At 43.8% G+C, this 22,146-nt stretch overlaps 1 protein-coding gene across 1 annotated transcript in view; it reads right to left on the reverse strand.

The window, feature by feature from the left end:
• The window catches only part of Kmt2a (lysine methyltransferase 2A), an 84,850-nt gene that overhangs the window by 54,466 nt on the left and 8,238 nt on the right, over positions 1 to 22,146 (reverse strand). Inside the window, 1 exon segment of the mRNA XM_052758598.1 lies at positions 47 to 116. Coding sequence (XP_052614558.1) covers positions 47 to 116 — 70 coding nt within the window.

Genomic DNA, 22,146 nt, shown 5'->3' on the forward strand with positions numbered 1-22,146 from the left:
CATCAAACAGACCGCAGACTGACAGCACACGCTTCGTTGGCCATACCTGAAGGAGACCTTGTGGGACTTCGTACTCTGACTTCTTCATCTGAGCCAAAACCTAAGAACTGCTCATCCTACAACGAAGGAAAATTATTTTACAATCGGAAGCAAAAACATAACCGTGAATAAATCCCAAAGAAATGCCCAGATGAAACAAATGCATTGGAAAATTAGCCTCTACATAGGAATATCATTATCCAAATGGATTCTATAAAATAACTAAGATTCAAATCATGGACTCAGTCATATAGTTTCATTATACATAATAGCTGTGTAGTAACAAAACAATGCATTGAAAGTTCATCTTTGGTGAACAGTAGATAAGGGATAGTCTAAATTTCAAACTACAGACACAACCCCAAACCATTAAAGGATAACTTTAATATAAATAAGCAAATCAGGATAATGTTAAAAGTACACAGCCACAAATAAAACAAGCACTTAAATCTACAAACATACAAGGAATGCCATAAACCAAATAATGATCTCTTGCCTACTAAATATTTTTATAGAGACTGTAAGTGCCATAAGTGTTAGTTCCTTAACTCAGGAACTGTTATTAGACGTGATTTCTATACATCTGAGATCAGAGTCTCCACGTGCACTTTAGAGAGCATCACCTTAAGATGCCCTGTGATAAGAGACTTAATGGCGGGCAGCAGTGTTGGCGACAGGGATCATAAAAACCTGACCACATACAGCGACTCCCTTCATCACTAATGGAAACATCTTTTTTCCAGTTCTGCTTGGGAAAGACAAAACAAACAAACAAAACCTCTCCTCACCTGCCCTTAAAAAATATTAAGGATCGGTCAGCCTATTTTGGACAAGTTCTACTGAGACATATTGACTAGGACAAATTTACTGATTCAGAAAAAGTTCTTTCTAGAAAGGTGTGTGTGTGTGTGTGTGTGTGTGTGTGTGTGTGTGTGTGTGTGTGTGTGTGTGAGAGAGAGAGAGAGAGAGAGAGAGAGAGAGAGAGAGAGAGAGAGAGAGAGAGAGAATATTTCACAAACACCACCACTCTGGAACGAAGTGCAGACTTGCTAGAGTCTGGTAAATCCTCAACTGTGTCCCAACAGGTAAAGTCCCCAGACTCTCCTCCTATGGACAGCGCCAGTGGATGACACTGTCCACTCCCACTGAAGAGCTCTTTCCTCAGTTTAAAACTAGAGCCCAGTGTTAATAAGGTCCTTAACCACTTATCACTGAGGAAAACAGTAACACGTAAATGGAACCTTTTAGACAAATTAGCAGTTCAACTCTTGAACTTGAAGGCTTTTAGGCAGCATTTATTTATTTATCCAAGTCTAAAACTATAAAGTATTTAAGGGGCTGGAGAGACGCCCCAGCTGTTTAAGAGCACTGGCTGCTCTTCTGGAGGACTTGGTTTGATTCCTAGCACCCAAACATGACTCATACCATCTGCAACTCTAGTTCCAGGAGATCTGACACCCTCTTCTGGCCTCCGAAAGCACCAGGCAGGTGCATAGCACACAAACATAAAACGTAGGCAAAAATCTATACACATAAAATAAGTATTTTTTAAAAAATGTTGAAATTCTCTTCAGAAATCTTTCTTTCTTTCTTTCTTTCTTTCCTCTCTTTCTTTCTTTTTTGGTTTTTTGAGACAGGGTTTCTCTGTGTAGCTTTGCGCCTTTCCTGAATCTCACTCCATAGACCAGGCTGGCCTCAAACTCACAGAGATCCGCCTGCCTCTGCCTCCCGAGTGCTGGGATTTAAGGTGTGCGCCACCACCGCCCGGCTAGAGAAATGTATTTCTTAATGTATTCTAATTCCAATGTATTCAGTCTAAGGAACACATACTAGAGTTCTTTTCTTTTATAACAGTTTCTTTTGTCACTAGGTTAAAAGCAATTAAAAAAAATTCTCTTAGTTTAAAATAAACACTTATTGTGAACATTATTTGTAAGAAAAACCTATGCCTTTATCTTAAAATAAAACAAGTCAAACAGGGCCGGAGAGATGGCTCAGTGGTGAAGAGCACCTGCTGCTCTTGCAGAGGACTGGGGTTTGGGTTTGATTCCTAGCATCCACATGGTGATCCACAACCATCTATAACCCAGTTCCAGGGGATCCAATGCCCTCTTCTGGTCTCAGGGCACTGTATGCATGTGGTGTACAGCCATATGTTTAGGCTAAACATCCACACACAAAATAAATTAAATTTTTAAAAAGTCAAATAAATTCTGTGGTGATCTTGGTATCAAAAAAGTTATTAAAACTCACAAAGGCCCAATCAACACAAAATGTCTCTTTTAGGGGGAAGGGATGCCAGAGCCTCAGTATCACAGCCCAGGTGACCTTAAGGATGCTTTTCCTTCCACTCCCCCTCCTCCCCTACCAGGTATGGGATTACAAGCATGTGCCAGCAAACCCAGCTTAATCCTTTCCCGATAGTTTTTGAGACAGGGTCTCTCTGTGTAGCCCTGGCTGTCCTGAACTTGCTCTGTAGACCAGGCTGACCTTGAATTCTAAAGGTGTGCACCACCACTGCCTGGCTTAATCCAATTTTTTAAATGAGAAGTCCATATTGTTCCACTTTCAATATATGCTTTGGGCAGACTTAGTTATTTTAAATTTTAGTGTTGGGGACTGAATCCAGGGCCTTAGACAAGAACTCTATCCCTTAGCTACATTCTCCACTCAGAAGTAAGACAATTAAATAGTAGTTTAGGAGAAAAAACAATAAAATCAAGCAAATAAGATAGGCAGTGGCAAATTATTTCAAAGAAGGAGAAAACTTAAAAAAAAATTAGAGAAGGCCAGACCACATTTCATGGACTGCAACACCAGAAGGCCTGGCTTTGGGACTCAGTTCTGCTATTTAAATTTTATTTATTTATTATTTACAGTGTTCTGTCTGCATGTATGTCTGCAGGGCAAAAGAGGGCGCCAAATCTCATTATAGATGGTTGTAAGCCACCATGTGGGTGCTGGGAACTGAACTCAGGACCTCTGGAAGAGCAGCCAGTGCTCTTAACCTCTGAGCCATCTCTCCAGTCCCAGTTCTGCTATTCTTAGGCTATGTGATCTTAGACAAGTCACTTTCTCTCCATGTCTTTCTTTACTGGAGCACTGTAAAAAGAGAAGGAAACCACTTATATAAAAATCACTTAGAAAACTAAAAAGCAGCATTCCTATTAATTTTTTTTGTGTTGTATTGAAGGAACAAGTTCTGGGAGGCCTAATGACCTATCCAAGATCACACATACAGGTAACAACAGGGAAAGTATGTGTTTAAAGAGGTTCAGTTGTTACTGGATGTAATCACTTTCATACCATAACAGTTACAACTGAACCTATAAAAAACTGAAGAAGTCAAAAAACCATCTACAGCCCAAGCTTTTTATTCTACAACTAAAGCATGGAACGGCCACTTTCTGATCCTTCAAGCTTCTGGGCAGTTTGCTCTTCTCTGCATCAGCCCCATCAAACAACCTGCTGATCCATGTGTCTCACAGTACCTGGATGCGGGCGGTCAAATACAGCCCAGGAGGCTACACCACTAACGCAATGAGTCTCGCTTATCTCCAAGTACAGGGAGAACGAACGGTGCAAGCAACTATACACAAAGTATCAGGTGACACATTTACAAGTTTTAAAGGAAACGAGAAAATACCATCTTGTTCACGATCAGCAACTCACGTCACCATCTGTACTGCAGACGCTCACAGAACCTAACTACACAATCCCCATTGTAAAGTCCTGTAAAACAGTCAGCGTGCTCCTGAGCTGTCAGTCAAGCAACTGTCAATACTTAGAATCTTCGGAGTATTTTCTAAGATGATAGGAAACATTTGTTCTCCTTCTGATCTCAGGATAAGATTAGAACGAGACAGGCAGAGAGTGTGCAGTCAAAAAGGACCGCTATCAGGCGTGCTGGCACATGCTTTAATCCCAGCATGTGGGAGGCTGAGGCAGGGGTTGAGACCCTCTGTGGACTGAGGCCAGCCTGGTCTACACAGTGAGTTCCAGACTAGCCAGTGCTACAGAGTGAGGCCCCTTTCCCCTAAAGGCTGCATTTCAACCCAAGAACTTTTTTGGCATTTGAGATAGACTGATTTCTAGACTATGCTTTAAAATAAAAGCCCACTCTTCAAAGATCCAAACAACCTGGTTAAAACAAAAGCTGTCGGCCGGGCGGTGGTGGCACACGCCTTTAATCCCAGCACTCGGGAGGCAGAGCCAGGCGGATCTCTGTGAGTTCAAGGCCAGCCTGGGCTACCAAGTGAGTTCCAGGAGAGGCGCAAAGCTACACAGAGAAACCCTGTCTCGAAAAACCATTAAAAAAAAAAAAAAAAAAAAAAAAGCTGTCATTGTTATGTCACAGAGCTCTAGTCTTCCGACTCTGAACTTCCAATTCTATGCTAAGATTCTTAAATAAACACATTAAGCAAAACAAAACAATCCTTACCCCACCCCCCACCCCCCAAAAAAACCCCAAGGGAGGCACTGTACTACCATCCCAATTGGCTTCTCATCCTGGTTCCATTGCTCACTTTATTCAGGTACCACCTCAGGGCAATGTAAAGAGATATCAGTCCTAGCTTCTAATAGGTCCAGACTTGCTGACAGACCAAAAGATCAAGGCATTGCGCGTGCAAACACACGCACGAGCGCGTGCCCAGCTAAAGAGAGTGTGCAGGAGATTTTATGTTACACATAGCCAAGGAGTCCTAGGCCACTTAGTACATACTTTTCTTTTTCTACTTCTTTTCTTCCTTTATGCTTTGTTTTGAGACAGTGTTTCACTCACCATGTAGCCCTGGCTAGCCTGCAACTCACTATGTAGACCAGGCTGGTCTCAAACTCAGGGAAATCTGGTACTAAGGGTGTGCACCACCATGCCTGGCCCAATACACACATTTTTCCCTTCCTTCATCACGGCCTTCTCTGAGGAGCACAGCATTCCTAGGCACAGTATAGGCATGAGCTCTTGTGGTCAATGATGTTCTTGGAGACTGGACTGCACTAAGATTTCAACATTTTTCTTAACACCAAGACAGAAAAGCACCCTAGCCAAGTTGAACTCTATAAATACTGTTAAATCATATTTAGTGTCCGGTGATTTATGGTAAATTAAGCTATCCAATGTCACCCCCTAAGTGAACTATAATTATAAAAATAATTAATGTAGAATTTACTGTTCCTTGCCATAATTCTAAGGCAGCTAGCTGGGAACTTCTACGCACACTTTTACTACTAAACTCCCTGACTCATAAATATCGTAGCATTCAAGATTTTTATTTGCTGGGCATGGTGGTAAACGTCTTTAATCCCAGAACCCAAGATGGGGAGATAAGTGGATCTCTCTGAGTTTGAGGCCAGTCTGAGCTACATAGGGAGTTTCAGGCGAGTCCCTGTCTTTAAAAAGAAAGAAGAGAAGAACGGAGGGGATGGGAGGGTAGGGTAGGGAAAGGAAGGGGAGGGGAGGGGAGGGAAAGGAAGGAGAGGGGAGGGAAAGGAAGGGGAGAGAGAGAATCTACATAGTGAGACGCCATTTCAAAAAAAACTAAGGAATAAGAATAATCTTCCCAGCTGTCCTGGTGGCACACACCTTTAATCCCAGCACTTGGGAGGCAGAGGCAAGTGGATCTCTGAGTTTGAGGCCAGCCTGGTCTACAGCTTGAGTTGCAGGACAGCCAGGACAAACAGAGAAATCCTGTCTTGGGGGAAAAAAATAGTCTTCCCACAAGAGAACCTGAGCCCAAAATAATATTATAGATAATAACGTTACATGTAAAACTTAGTAAAGGCATTTTAGAAAAATACATAAAAACCTGTGTTTCTAGGAAAGACTAAGAAAACTTTTCAAACAAAGTAATATTTTCATTTCCTGGTTCTTTTACAACCATTCACACACATGTCCCAGCCAGAGTGTGTTCTGGATGAAAAGTTGGAAAATACACAATTCCTGCTTCCAATAAGTACCTAAGCCAAAGACAGGCAGGTGCACAACTTAGCCTTCCTCCCAAAAATCAAAGTTTAGTTAAAATGTTACTGAGAACAAAATATGACTTAACTCATAATCCAGAATAAAAAACATGCTTACATCTGGACTAGCTCACTCTCCCTTACATCAGTAGTTGGTGGGTAAGAAACACTCAGTAGATTTCAAAGTTCTCCAAGGCATTTTTACCCCCTCACATATAACAAAGCACCTCAACAGGGCTGGAGATCGGAGACTGGACCCTCTTCAGCCATCAGGCATGACACAATTCCTAGTGTGGAACAGTCTTATAAAATGTCATTATTCATAGATAATCCTCCCTCCCTCCTATAGCCAACTAAAATAGTTAGCTTCCTGTCTTTTTTAAAAAAATTTATTTATTTTTATTTTACATTTTCCATGGGTGTTGGGTCCCTTGGAACTGGAGTTACAGACACTTGTGCGCCGCCATTCGGGTGCTGGGAACTGAACCCAGGTCCTCTGGGAGAGCAGTCAGCGCTCTTAACTGCTGAGCCATCTCTCCAGCCCCTCTGTGTCTTTCTTAATGCTCCCCAATGGAACATGGTGAGAGGAAGAAAAATCACCTATTTAGAATCCTTAACCTCTCAAGCTAAAGTGGATCGCCACCAAAGCTACACTAAAAACATCGACCGGGACAGGGAAGGAGCTCAGTGGCTAGAATAACTAACTGCCAAGCGAGCATGACCCCAGCACCACATGAAAGCAGGTGTGATTACACTCCTGTATCCTATTCCAGCACTTAGGAACTGGGGCAGGAGGGTCAAAGTTCAAGGTCATCCGAATCTACTCTACATAAGATTCTCAGTCTCCAACCAACCAACCAATGAGCCTACCAAACAAAGAACACCTACAGTACTACTCATAATACCTAAATTACAGAATCAACTTAGGTATCATCATCACCACCACCACCACCACCCCATACATCTCTATTAAACAAGCTCCATCAGCCCTAGCCTGAGATGGACAAGGTCTACCATGAACCCCTGTTCCTGCTCTTTCCTGGGCATCTCACTTTAACTAAGTGCTATGCAAATCACACATGCTCTTTAGCAACCTTAGCTCAGCATTCTGTCTCTAAAATGTCTAAAAATTCAAATTCCTCCAATTACAAAATTAACTTCACTGAATCAACGAGAAAAACATCAACGAACATATTATTCAAAATCATTCCTTGGAGCTGGAAAAAAGGACTGAAGGTTAAAAGCATGAAATGCTTTACCCAAGGACCTGAGTTCAATTCCCATGACCCACATCAAGGCAGTTCACAACTGCCTGTGACTCCAGCCTCAGGGCCATCAATGTCACTAGCCTCTGTGGGGACCCGCACTGAAAAGCACACCCTTCCCCACTTGCACATAATTGAAAAATAAAAACTTGCTGGGCAGTAGTGGCGCACACCTTTAATCCCAGCACTTGGGAGGCAGAGGCAGGCGGAGTTCAAGGCCAGCCTGGTCTACAGAGCGAGTTTCAGGACAGGCTCCAAAGCTACACAGAGAAACCCTGTCTCGAAAAAAACAAAATAAATAAATAAATAATCTTTTAAAACTACACGTAGGTAAAGGGATGAGCAGAGATAAAATGCATCTCTAAGCAGGGTATTGTGTGGTGGTTATAGTTAAAAACCCCAGAACTTGGGAGGCTGAAACAGATCCCTAATTTGAAGTTAGCCTCCACAGCTACGCGGTGAGACCCTGTAGAAAGAGGGAGGAGGGAGAATAGCTAAGTACAGGAACAGAATGTGGCACACAGGAGACCCTGCTAGAGGACCCTATGTGGGAACGCTGCGCAAAGGCAGCTAGTGAATAACACACACAAGCACAGAGGCACAGCCATTCAGAAGTTACTAGAGGTGGGGAGGTAGGAGGCAGATCATGGAAGGTCTCGCGGGCCTTCAAGTGCTTAAAACTACCTCCTAGCAGAGATGGACCTCATCCTAAAGGCTCCATGGGGCAGTGAGTCTCTAGACAGGGTGGCACACACCTGAGATCCCAGCACTCTGTAATCTCAGCATTTTGGCAAGAACTTGGAGTTTAAGGCCAGCCTGAGCTACCCGGGGAGACCTCGTCTCAACAAACAAACCAAATCACCGTGACTGAATGGAAAAGTAGATTGTTTTTCCTTCCTGTGTATGTAACTTTATATTAAAACACTGATGAAAGAATCCTTATCAACATTTCAGTTTTTAAACAAACCAACAGAAGGACTCTTTCTATCATTTAAACTACTTTGTTCCACCTAAGCCTACGAGTGACATTTGGGCTGCACTGCATGTGCCTATAAAACACACACATTCTTCCACTAGGTAAACAGCACAGAAATCCTTTCTGGATATCATACACTTTTAGAGACGGTGGTAGTTTGACTAAGAATGGTCCCCACAGGGTCACATACTTGACTGCTTAGTCATCAGGGAGTGATTTGAGAAGGATTAGGAGGTGTGGCCTTGTTGGAGAAAAGCGTGTCACCGAGGGGTGGGCTTTAAGGTTTCAAAAGCCCACGCCAGGCCCAGTCTCTCATAGCCTGCAAATCAGGATGTAGCTCTCAGCTACTGCTTCAGCACCATGAGTGCTGACATGCTGCTGACATGCTCCCACCATGCTCCCCATCATGCTGATAATGGACTAACCCGTTGAAGCTGTAAGCAATCCCTAATTGAATGCTTTCTTTTCTAAGAGTTGCCGTGGTCATGGTGTCTCTTCACAGCAACAGAACAGTGACCAAGACAGAGATAAAGTGGTAAATAAGCTGCCCACCTTCTGATACAACTAGACAGAGACCAAGTCAAAGTCCTTCCATCTGGCCATCTTATATTATTTTAATTATTTCTCTTGATTTTTTTATCTCATGTAGCCCAGGAGTTCTAGGCTGGCCTGGAACTCAGGACCTTCTGCCTTCACGGAGCTAGGGTTATGGGTGTACACAACCGTCTATGGCCTCTGAGGTTGTTACAGGGTCAGAGAGAGTGACTGCAGTGGCCAAGCGGGTTGAGCAAAAGGACAGATTCGACAAGAAGTTCACAGCCACCATGCTTTTAAAATTTTGGCTCTGGCAAGGCACAATGGCACGTGATGGAAGACGCATCCTTGACTAGATATCAAGTTCAAGAGCATCCTGGGCTAAAAGAGCATGCAGCTCCGAAGAAAACAAATTATGAAGATAGTAACAAGCCAAAGCTTATTCAGAGTAATGGGGAGAAGAGAAAACCAGATGCAGGAATTACTAGAAACTGGTTAGGCTGACCAAGAGTAGCCCCAGCAGGACAGAGAAGAAAGACAAAATGCCCATACACATAAGACAAAATTAAAAACAAAGGCAAAAACCGGACACTGTTTTTGAAACAGCGCACTGCCACCAGCTCACTAATGTCTGGCAGTAACACTACATAACGAACTACAGTAAGAAAGAGACCAGAAAACAAGGACAGCAGCCAGCAGCCGTAACTCAGCTGCGATCAGCATCCGTTCACTTAGCAAGTGGTTACTGAGTACTGCCAGGTACTGTCTGACCCTCAAGACCACAGACGCTCTTCTAGCTTGCCTCTCTTTGCTCTCAGAAAACACTAACCAAAGACAACCCGGGGAAGGAAGAGTTTACTTGCCTTACAGGTTACAGCCCTCCATCAAGAGAAGCTGAGGCAGGAACTGAAGCAGAGACCATGGAGGTGTGCTACTCACTGGCTTCTCAGCTACTCTTACACAGCCCAGGCCCACCTGCTCAGGGGAGCAGTGCCCACAGTGGCCTAGACCCTCCCACATCCTTTAGCAATTGAGAAAATGGCCCACAGACCATGCCTACAGGTCAATCTGAGGGAGGCACTTCCTCAATTGGGGTTTCCTTTTTCCAGGTGACTAGTTTGTGTCAAGTTGACAAAAACTAACTAGTACAGATGGGGAATGTCCTAGTTTGCTTTCTACTGCTGAACAAACAACTAAATCAAAAGCACCCTGGGGAGGAAAGGGTTTATTTGGCTTATATTACTCTCCCACAGTCTTCAAGGAGGAATTTGGAACAGGAACTCAAGCAGGAGCAGGGTCAGATCTATGAAGAAAAGCTGCTTACCAGGTTGTTCTCCAGGCTCACATTCAGCTACCTTTCTTGTATCTCCCAGGACCACCTGCCCAGGGATGGTACTACCCTGGGCATGTGGAATGGTACCCACACCAATCCTCAATCAAGAAAATGTCCCATAGACTTGCCTACAGGCCAGTCTGATGGAGACATTTTCTCAGCTCAAGTTCCCTCTTCCCAGAGGCCCTCACTGTGTCAAGTTGATAAAAACTAACTGGCCCAGGGAAGTAGCCTGCCCTGTGAGCATCCCGTCTAGTGGACAGGGAGAAGATACACACTGAGCGAGTCATAGACTGGAGAGCTCGATATGCCAGCTGTGCCAGCTGTGCCAGCTGTGCGGTGAGCCACTGAGAAATCAGGAAAGGCTTCTCGGAGGTGACACCAAGCCACAGACCAAAGGGGGCCCATTTTTGTTTGTTCTTGCAAAGCACCAGCACTGGTTCCCAGCACCCACACGGTGGCTCACAGCCATTCCTAACTCCAGTTCCAGAGGATCCAATGCCCTCTTCGGACCTCTCTGGGCATCAGGCATGCATGTGGCACACAAGGTAGGGAAAACACTCATACACATAAAACAAAGAAACCGAATTTTTAAGACTAAAATGTTTTATGCCACTTTTTTTCCCTAGATAGGGTTTCTCTGTATAGCCCTGGCTGTCCTAGAACTCACTCTGTAGACCAGGCTGGCCTCAAACTCACAGGAATCTACCTGCCTCTGCCTCCCTGAGTGTTGGGATTAAAGGTGTGCGCCACCACCATTCAGTCTTATGCCACTTTTAAATGGCTTGAAAGCCTAAAAGACTATTTCGCCAGGCGGTGGTGGCGCACACCTTTAATCCCAGCACTCGGGAGGCAGAGCCAGGCGGATCTCTGTGAGTTCGAGGCCAGCCTGGGCTACCAAGTGAGTTCCAGGAAAAGGCGCAAAGCTACACAGAGAAACCCTGTCTCGAAAAACCAAAAAAAAAGAGTATTTCACACACCTACAAATTACATGGGGGCTAGATTCCTCAGAGGGATACTTGTTGCCAAGCCTGATGAGCTGAGTTTGCCCTATGGGACCCACATTCTGGAAGGAGAGAACCAACTCCTGCCAAGTTATCCCCTGACTTCCACATGTGTGCATGCACACAACAGATAAATATAACTAAAAATTATATTAGGGAGACCTTGAATCAAAAAAGAAAAAATATATATACATGAAATGAGGATGGGGAGATGACTCAGTGGATAAAAATGTTCACAAGACAAGCACGAGGACTTGAGTTCAAATCTCTGACACCCACATAAAAGCCAGGTGTGGCTGTGTGCATCTATAACCTCAATGCTAGGTGAAGTAGAGACAGGCAGATTCCAGGAGTTTGCTGTCCAGTCAGTCTAGAGAGAAAGTGAATTTTGAGTTTAGTCAAAGTCCCTGTCCTAAAAAATAATGTGCAGAGCAATGGAGGAAAATACCCAAAGTTGACCTCTGGCCTCAACACATGTACACGCAAGCATACATGTATACACACAAGAATATACACTACATCACACAAATATGCAAAAGAAAAAGGTTATATTAAATATTTTGAGGTTTGTTTGTTTTTTTTTTTTTTGGTTTTTCGAGACAGGGTTTCTCTGTGTAGCTTTGCGCCTTTCCTGGAACTCGCTTTGGAGACCAGGCTGGCCTCGAACTCACAGAGATCCGCCTGGCTCTGCCTCCCGAGTGCTGGGATTAAAGGCGTGCGCCACCACCACCCGGCTGGTTTGTTTGTTTTTTGAGTCAGGGCCTCAAAGCCCAGGTAATCCTCCTGCCTCAGCTGACTGTTTTGTTTTGTTGAGACAAGTCTCCCTCTGCAGGCCCAGGCTGACCTGGAACTAAGCAGCCTAGGCTGGTCAAACTCACAACAGCCTTCCTGCTTCAGCCTCCTGAGTGCTGGGATCACAGCGTGACCCGTCAATAAAGAAACTTGTGTTGGTGCCAGAATCTCCCCCGTGGATGCACTCACTGTCTGCAGTTCCTAAACGGTAACAGACAGCAGCTGCCATTGCAGACAAGCGGGCTGAGTGCACCCAAATGAGGAAAATCCAAACACAAAGGCGCAACACGTGCAAAAGTCTAGAGAACAGCAAACAGAGCATGCACGGCAGCCAGTGGTTCTGCAGCAGAATGAATGAGAAGAGGTAAAAGAAAAGAAAAATCATGCTGGGCCAGAGGTGTCTCACCTCTGGCCATAGTTGAAGAATTTCGGTTTATTCTAGCAGTGGTGGCCGATTTACCATGAATAAACCATGTATCTGATCCTGGAATTCACAGTTGCTGTGTGAAATAAACTCTAGTGAGGACCAGCACATGTGAGGAGATAGATGAGATTATGAGGAGCGAAGGTGTGAGGAGGAGCTGGGAGTTGGGGTATGTTCTGGATGAAGTATAAAGAATTTACTGAACTCAGATTTGGGATAAGAATGAAGAGAAATCAAGCACATCTCTCATGGAGTTTTAGGCCTGAGCAACTAAGTACTTGGTACACTCAACCCAAAACAGACTGGGAATGGCAAAGGTTTGGGGGCGGGGGGCGGTGGTCGGAGACAGCTGGTGTGAAATACCTATTGGAGTCCAATCGCCTATTTCCTTGCCTCATAGAGAGAGGGTCATGAAGATTAGGTGAGAAAATATTTGTGAAGGGTCACAATACAGTCTGGCCCACAATAAACACTCAAGTAAATGTTAGCCAAGTTACTATTACTATCACCCAAACAGAAATGTCAAATATGCACTTGGTTATAAAGTCTGGAACTACACAAAGTAGCCAGTATTAAAAAGACTAAATTTTAGGCAGTAGTTTTCAGCATATAGATGAAAGCCTGGAGAAGACCACCTGGGGAGAGAAGGCAGCAGCAGGTGGACTCCTGGCTGCCTCAGGCAGGCTCAGGGAAGAGAAGGGCCAGGCCGAACACTAAAAATGAGGAACTTGTGAGTACAGAGTGACAGGTCCAAGGAAAGACCGAAGGGAGTGCTTAGCTGGTTCAAATGCTGCAAGAGTTTGACAGGATAAGGCTTATCTATCCAATCTGGTTAAGACAGAGACCTCCCCCTGCCAACACCTACACACACACACACACACACACACACACACACACACACACACAGCCCTTGATGAGAGCTACCTTAGCTGAGTCTTGGGGATAAAGCCCAACTGCAGGAGTTGAGGGCCTGGGGGGTAAGAAAGTGGAGACAGCAATTACAGCACTTTAAAGACGATGGTCTGCTGTAAAAGGTAAAGCTCAGGCAGTAACTGGAGGAGGCCATGGACCCAGGGGCTTTAAAAGGAAGACTGTATTCAGACAGATAGTTCATGCTGTGATGGATTGAGAAACAAACTGTATTCAGACAGATAGTTTATGCTGTGATGGGTTGAGAAACAAACTGTATTCAGACGGATAGTTTATGCTGTGATGGACTGAGAAACGGACTGTATTCAGACAGTTTATGCTGTGATGGACTGAGAAACGGACTGTATTCAGACAGTTTATGCTGTGATGGACTGAGAAACGGACTGTATTCAAACAGATAGTTTATGCTGTGATGGACTGAGAAACGGACTGTATTCAGACAGACAGTTTATGCTGTGATGGACTGAGAAACGAACTGTATTCAGACAGATAGTTTATGCTGTGATGGACTGAGAAACGGACTGTATTCAGACAGACAGTTTATGCTGTGATGGACTGAGAAACGGACTGTATTCAGACAGTTTATGCTGTGATGGACTGAGAAACAGACTGTATTCAGACAGATAGTTTATGCTGTGATGGATTGAGAAACAGACTGTATTCAGACGGATAGTTCATGCTGTGACGGACTGAGAAACGGACTGTATTCAGACAGATAGTTTATGCTGTGATGGACTGAGAAACGAACTGTATTCAGACAGATAGTTTTATACTGTGATGGGTTGAGAAACTGCCTATGCAAGAGAGGGGTTGCTGGCAGGAACAACAATGAGTAGTCAAAGAGCTGAAATCCAGGGCTCCAGGGGAGAGGACGGCCTTACAGAGGAAGGGGCACTTTTCTGATTAGAGAAGTTCCCTTAAACTGAAAAGGAAACACCAGCAAATACTTTGAGAATAGTTTTTAAATTTCTCTCTCTTTTTTTTCTATGCCCAGCCTAACACAACCCACTGTCAAATCAACACATAAACTGTTGTAATCCCAGGAACTTGGGAGGCGCAGGACGAGGACAGGGAAGCCTGGGCAATTTATCAAGATTCTGTCTCAAAGCAGAGTGGAGAGTACACGCTGCTAACCGCAGTGGTGGAATCAGGATGACCAAGAAGAGTTCACAGTCTCCTGGAGTGGTGCACACCTTCAGTCCCAGCACTCCGGAGGCAGAGGCAGGCAGGTTTCTGAGTTCAAGGCCAGCCTGCTCTACATAGAGAGTTCCAAGCCAGTCAGAGCTACATGAGACCCTGTCTTCAATTTAAAAAAAAAAAATCTTCAAAATAAAAATGAAATAATAATAGTTCAGTGGTAAAGTGTTTGTCCAACATATACAAAGTCCTAGGATCCCCAAGTTCCCAAGAAATTAGCAAGTGACCAAGCGCTGGGGTTCTAGCATTTGGCAAGCTCTGCCCCCAACCCTCAGCTTAATATCTAATTTCTTTTTTTAAAGTGCAGTTTAAAATATAACATGAATGTAAGTACTAAAATAATTATAGCACTTTGCAAGATACTTTGGGAATTGATAATTTGAAGGTTGGAGCTCTTAAAACTAATGTTAACAGGAATCGTCTAGGGGAATAATTCAGGTACCTAGGACTTTGTATATGTAGTGAGAGTCTTGCTAAGGAAAAAAAAAAAAGAAATGTATACAGTTACTGATCTGACACCAGTGTCTTGTGAGCTGGTCGGCAAGGTGGAGTGCCAATCCTCTCGGACTGCTGGTGCGTCGCAGGGACAGCTGACTGTCCCACCGCACCACAGCCAGGAAGGGACTTAAGCTCTTTTACATATGACTGCTAGTGAAAAAAATGTTAATGAGGAAAGGTCACCCAGGATTAAAAGGTGCAAAGACCGTAGCATACTGTTCTCCAGTAGCAATAGGAGGTCACAATATTCAACATACAAAAATGAACTCCAGTTTTCAAGCTTTTAATTCAGTTCTACCTAGCAACTGCCACCTAAGAACCACAGATCTATACCTTTTACAACAAGAGGAGACAGTGCCCCTCAAAGCCACTCCATGTCAACAAGAGCAAGAAGCAAAGATGCTCGAGAGAGCTAAGCAAATGAGCCAGGTGAATTCTACCCATCCTGCTTCGGAAAGAGAGGAAGTCATAAAATAGCTCATCTGTCTTTAAAAACAAAACAGTGGAATGCAAGCACCAGCTCAGACAGTAGGCTATTCAGATTCTTGGCAATGGCCCAAATTACTTTACAGAATCATTAAAAACAAGGCATGGTGGCACGGGCCTGTAATTCCAGCACTTTGGAGGTAGAGGCAAGAGGCAAGAGTTCAAGGCCATCCTCAGCTACACAGCAAGTTCAAGGCTCCATGAGACCCTGTCTCAACAAAACAAGAAGGAAATCAAGTATACTTCTAGCCTCCGCAGTTTCCAAGTCTGAACTGGCCTATCTGTTTGCCAAAGAAAAAGAAATCAACCCGCCTAACTGGCACATTGTAGAAAATTAAGTTAAGGATCAGAACCACAGGACTTAGTCTCTTCTAACAGGGAGGCACCACAAACAACCAGCTCTCCAGGCTAGAATGTTAAACAAACACTAACTTCAGAATGTCAGCCGACGGCTCTTTTCACTGTAAGAGAATATGGTCCCTCACACACCACCTTGAAGCAGTGAACTTCATTTTGAGCTATATCCTAATTGAAGCTGAGTTATTTTCTCTCTCCTCCCTCCCTCCTTCCCTTCCTCTTTTCCCTCTGAGATAAAGGTCTTGGGATGTAGACCTGGCTGGCCTATCACTCATACACTAACAATTCTCTTCACTCCTGAGTCCTGGGACTGCAGACATAAGGTACCATGCCTGGCTCTCCACTACATGTTTTCACTATAAAATTTCAGTTCCCTCCTGGTTTGTTCTTCTCATTAATATGCAAAGTCAAGTTTCGTCTTTCCTTTTAGGACCATGGGCTACTGAATGACCAACAGCAACGTGGGTATCACTGAGAAAGCCACAACTTCCTTCCCTCTAAAGTAAACAGGGCCATCTCTCTACAGAGGAGCAACATGAAGAATAACAACATGAATATCCCGTTTAGGAAAGCAACAGGGCTACCAGGTTCTCCATCAGACTCATTGTTCTTTTAGGACTTAATGTTCAAATATTAGGGTTGGGGAACTCATGTTCTCTTGACAACTACATCATATTTGGAAGTTTGCTATCAAGTTATGAGAAGCCTACAATGGGTGGCATTAACTACATTTTTTAAAAAGTCCCTTGTATTTTTAAAACTTGCTCTGATAGTAGAGGTCCTCAAGAAAAAAACAGAGACCAATATGGTAGTGCACACCTTTGATTCCAGTACTTGGGAGGCAAAGACATGTAGATCTCTGTGAGTTCAAGGCCAGCCCGGTCTACATAATGAGACCCTGTCTTAAAACAAAAACAAGAACAGAGAAAGCTTACGGGGTTAAGTGCTTCCCCTCTCCTCTGTGCATGTGACCAGTATGGTCGGTGACTGAAGTCTACAAGCAAAGTCTAAGTCCGCTCTTCCCCCAGTGCTCCAGTTTCTGCACACAGCAGCTGTCCGACCAGGGAGTCCCGGCCCTCCCATCTGACTCCACTGCAGTATCCTGCAGGGAACCAGTTTCTATACATTGTAGTCATTCCACGAGAGTAACTCGTTAAAAGTGGACGTGACTTGATGAAACTCAGAGAATAAACTCAGTAGCTCATTCTTTTATCACTTGTAAGAAGGCATTCATACACAATTCAAAAATTCTAACCGTTCAACAACCCCAATGGAGGTCCTGGCGGTGGGAAAGCTGGCTGGTGTTACCATGAACTCAGCCCAGAGTTTTAGTAATCTAGATGAATAATCCCAATTCACAGTTCTCGGTCTGACTGTACAGGAAATGCTTTCTGCAACCCAACATATCTAAAAAGGTTTCATTCTGAGTGATGCAAACCCTCCACAGAGACTCACAAGCCAAGGGTCAGAGGTTTATATAAGACTCATTCACATGAAGTGAGTTGATGTCAGACTGGAAGCAACTTGCAAGCATCTGTTAAGACCTTCCATCAGCAGTGGAACCCTAGGAAAGGGTGTTCTGGAGCCTTCCTCTTCCACGCACAACTGGAGACGGGCATGAAACCTCTAGGCAATTTCTTACTTCCTGTCTGAGGATCACATCTTGTTATTCCTGGCTCTTTTTGATATCTACAATTTGTCTTGTAGCTTCACTTTAAAAAGTTTTATCCTCCTATAAAACCACTACAAAAACCATATTTCATTTCTCTAGAAGACATCTCTCTGGAATCTTACTACAAAAATTAATTATTGTCATAAATTGACAATTCAAATCAAATACTTCTTGAGGAGCCAGTAAGGCCCTAGGACACCTTGAGGAATAAATAGTAAAAGATATAAACCATGATCCATGTCCTCAAGGAGCTGAGTAAGGCTGTATTTATTGATTCACAGGAAGATGGAGTGAAAGGTCACTTTATACATATGTAGACAGACTGGATTTTTCAAATCTACCTCCACAGTGCATTATTTTGGTAACCTTTTCCCATCACTATGACAACCATCACTAGCAACAAGTTCTTTTTTTCAACTGCCCCCGTTCAGTTTAAACCTATTTTCTCGTATTCCAGTATCAATGGAGCTAGAGAACAAACAGTTACCATTCCTAATAATGAATCCATTCATGGTTTTTGAACAATTATAGTTATCTCTTAACCTTTCATTCTCTCAACCTTACTGACTTCCAATCATATTATCATCTTTTGAATCTCCTCACAACCATCTCCAAGGTCTCCTCATCCTTTTTAAGCTGAGGAACCTAGAAATGGAAACAAGATTCAAGTAAAGGGCTGATCAGCGCTAAATGTTATCTATATAAATGACAATGCCATCTAATCAGAATACCCCAACATCACTTCCAAACCCATACCTGGGAGTACCTTTAAACTAAGTCCTGTATAGGAGGCAGAGGCAGGTGGATCCCTGAGTTTGAGGTCAACCTGGTCTACATAGGGAGTTCCAGACCAGCCAGGGCTACACAGCAAGACCTTGTCTCAAAAAGTAATTAATAATTATCAATTAAAAGGCCAGTGATGGGCTATGCATGCTGGTACACAGGTCAGGGGATGATGCCGCTCTCTGCTTTACCCCGCCTTGAGGTCTCTCACTGCACCCAGAGCTAAACATTTTTTGACAAGGCTGGCCGGCCAGTGAGCTCCAAGGATCGACCTGTCTTAGTCCTGGAGTTCCAGACACATGCATCATGCCTGGCTTTTATGGGTGCTGAGCATCCAAACTCAGGTCTTCGTGCTTGTTCAGCAAGCACTCTAACCAACAGAGCCCTCTCCCCAGGCTGCTTACTATTTTCTTTACAAACAAGTCAAAACTGCGGAGTTGTGCACAAGTTCTCCTAATTTACTACAATAAATCCTTGCAGTACTCCTAAGAGTTCAGTAGTCACGGATCCACTTTACACTTAGGAATCCAGTCTTCAAGGGAGCCATAAACTACTGGGGCAAAGACAGATGAATTTACAGGCATCCACAATGAAAGGAGTAAGGAAGCTCTTGGAGGGTTGGGAACAAAATTTTTAAAAAAGGAGAAACAGAATTTCAACTCACAGCAGTATCTGTGAATGTTTCATGGGAGAGTAGCGATACGAAGACCAGAGCTGAGCAGAGTTGAATAACCCAGGGGCAGGTGAACTGAAGGCTCACGCAAAGAGGCTCGGCAAAGGCACCGAGGCAGAGCAGAAAGCCCAGGGAGAACACATCAATGGTGTCCCCGTCCAATGTAGATGGAGCAGAGAAGTAAGAAAGTGTACTTAGCAGATAGAGTTCAAACGCAGACATGCAGACCGGGTGAGCTACGAAGGGCTGAGAATGAAAATCATCTATTTGTGAGAAGTCAAAGGGAAACAGTAACAGAACCGCTCTCTACTTAAGGAAAGCACTGGGCACACTGTGTGCGGTGAAGAGGGAGGTGGCCAGTTAGGAGCGCACCATAATGGTCTCAGTGACAGACATAGAGAGACTGACGGAAGAGACGCCGCAACAGCGTATCGGATCCGGCTCAGAAACCAGTGGCCGGGGTGGGAAGAGAAGGACTGTAACACAAGGCAAACACCAAGAGTGAACGCGTTAGGGCTGGGATCTCAGCTCTGCCACCTCCGAGCCACAGGACTCAAGGACAACTACTGCCTGGACCTGTGAAAGATGGCAGGTAGTGTTTCAGTAGGCATTTCCTTTTTTAAAAAAGTTTGGTTATATTTATTTTGTATGTGTAGGTGATCTATGTGCATAAGCGCAGGGGTGTGTGTGTGTGTGTGTGTGTGTGTGTGTGTGTGTGTGTACACCACAGTGTATGTGTGGAGGTCAGGAGACAACTTGCAGAAGTTGGTTCTCTCCTTCCACCATGTAGGCTGTAGGGGTCAAACTCAGGTCATCAAGGTCTGTGTCAAGGACCTTTTATTCACTGAGCCACCTCACTAACCCCCAACATGTCCTCATTGAAGAGAGGTACTGCAGGGCTGGAATGATTAAAGATTGCTCAGTGGTTAAGAGTACTTGTTGCTCTTCTTGCAGAGGATCTGAGTTCTTTCTTGTCCAGCACATGGTGGCTCACAACCACCTCTAACTCCAGGTCTAGGGCACCCAACACCCTCTTAGGGCAGGTACTGCATGCACACGGTGCACATACATACATACATACATACGTACGTACATACATACATTCAGGCCAAACATTCATATAGATAAAAATATTTTTTAGATTTATTTTATGGATGTTTTGACTGACTGTATGTGTGTACATATGTATGTGTGTATATACACCATGTGCATGTCTGGTGCCGGAGGAAGTCAGAAGAGGGCTTCAGAGCCCCTAGAACTGGAGCTATGAATGGTTGTGAAGCACAATGTGGGTGCTGGGAATCTAACCCATGTCTTCTGCAACAGCAATAAGTGCTCTTAACTGATGAGCCGTCTCTCCAGCCCCCAAATAAAAATATTTTTAAAAAGAAAGAGAGGTACTTACAGAACTGTATGTTTCCTTTTTTCTTTCCTTAATGGGCAGAAACATTTCAATTTTTTCTTTTTTTTTAAACTTTATGTGTATGATGTTTTTCCTACACGTATGTCTGTGTACCATGTCAGTGCATGGTGCCCACAGAAGCCGGAAGAAGGCACTGGATCCCCTAGAACTGGAATTACAGATGACTGAATTGCCATCTGGTGCTGGGAATCAAATACAGGCTTCTATTCAAGCAGACAGTACTCTTCCCCACAGAATCGTATCTCTAGGCTGGTATTTTTCTTTCTTAAGCTTACTATTCTTTCTACTAATTATTTTCAAATTTTAATTCATTTTTCACTACTTGAAGTCATTGTTATTTCTCAATAACAATAACAAGGTCCCATCCCCAGAAGTTGTAACTTACCACGCAACATCTCTTCTATAATTAAATTGTTGACTGCACTGCACTGATTTCTCTAAAACAGTGGTTCTCAACCTTCCTAACGCTGTGATCCTTTAGTAGTCCCTCATGTTGTGGTGACCCCAGCCATGAAATTATTTTCACTGCCACTTCATAACTATAATTTTGCTACTGTTATGAATTGGAATGTAAATGTCCTTTGTTTTCTGGTGGTCTTAGGCAACCTCTGTGAAAGGGTCGTTAGACACCCCCAAGGGGGTTGTGATTCCACAAGCTGACAAAGGCTACTGCAGATCAACATTGATTCTGTCCAAATTGAAACTTGAGGGCAAACATCACAGTAACCAATTACAAACCAATGGATCTGAACCTGGGAGGCAAAAAAACAAAACAACAGCAACAGAAAACCCCTGAGTTTTTGGTTAAAAGATCACCAAGTGATCCCATTAATAGATTAAGAATATTTTTAGTCATAAAGACCAAGGTAGCAACCCCTATGCAGCTGCCTGGGCCTGTCATCCTGTAAGTCAGGAGCCACCTTCCTTCCCTACTCCTTCTCCCTCTCTGGGTCTTCTCTCCAATTATGTCTTCCTTGGCTACCAATGATACCTTCTGTTACCAAGATGGATAGTTGTCCTTCAGTTCGGGTCCACTTAGCTGACAGGTAACTTGAAACCCAGAGCAAAAATCAGTAACATTCTGAAGTCAGGACACACAGAGCATTTGTCGCGTCGTGGCTGGGGTCAACCATAGCACTCAAATAGGTTTGTGCGCGCGCGCGCACACACACACACACACACACACACACACACACACACACACACACACACGCATACCTCAAAGTAATAAAACAATCCAGGTATGATGAAAAGGTTATAGTTCTTGTGTCCTTTCAATTTCTCATTCTAATAATAACTAGGGCTCCTACGTGCTAAGCAAAGTGGTAAGTGCTTTGCATGCATGGTCTCAATTAAGCCCCACAATACTCTTATGAAGCATGATTACCCCCAATTTGCAAATGAAGAAACTAAGTCATGAAGGAGTTAAACTCTGCAAGGTCACTCAGCTAATACATGGCTAAATTAAGATTTGAACCCAGGCAGTCTAAATCCAGAGCCAAGTCTTGGCAGCTCCTAATCACTGTGCTATATTATCTCCCACTATTCCAGATTAGACTATGAGATTCCCGGTCCCCTTTGTAAAGGCATTTATATATGCACAAATAAAAACTCCCAGTCAGAGAGATTACAAGAGGATTTCCTCATTAGCCAAGCTTAAAGAGATGTTATCCACAAGATTTTACTGCTTATAATTAAGGCAATAATCTAGGGACAGTATTGTGTTTGATCTAAAAATTAGTCTGTTTTGATGAACGGACAAAAGCTAAACTTCAGGCACCTATCAATATTCATTGCTC

This window comes from Peromyscus californicus, unplaced genomic scaffold, assembly GCF_007827085.1.
Source record: "Peromyscus californicus insignis strain IS unplaced genomic scaffold, ASM782708v3 Scaffold_11__1_contigs__length_118956290, whole genome shotgun sequence".
Taxonomy (NCBI): domain Eukaryota; kingdom Metazoa; phylum Chordata; class Mammalia; order Rodentia; family Cricetidae; genus Peromyscus; species Peromyscus californicus.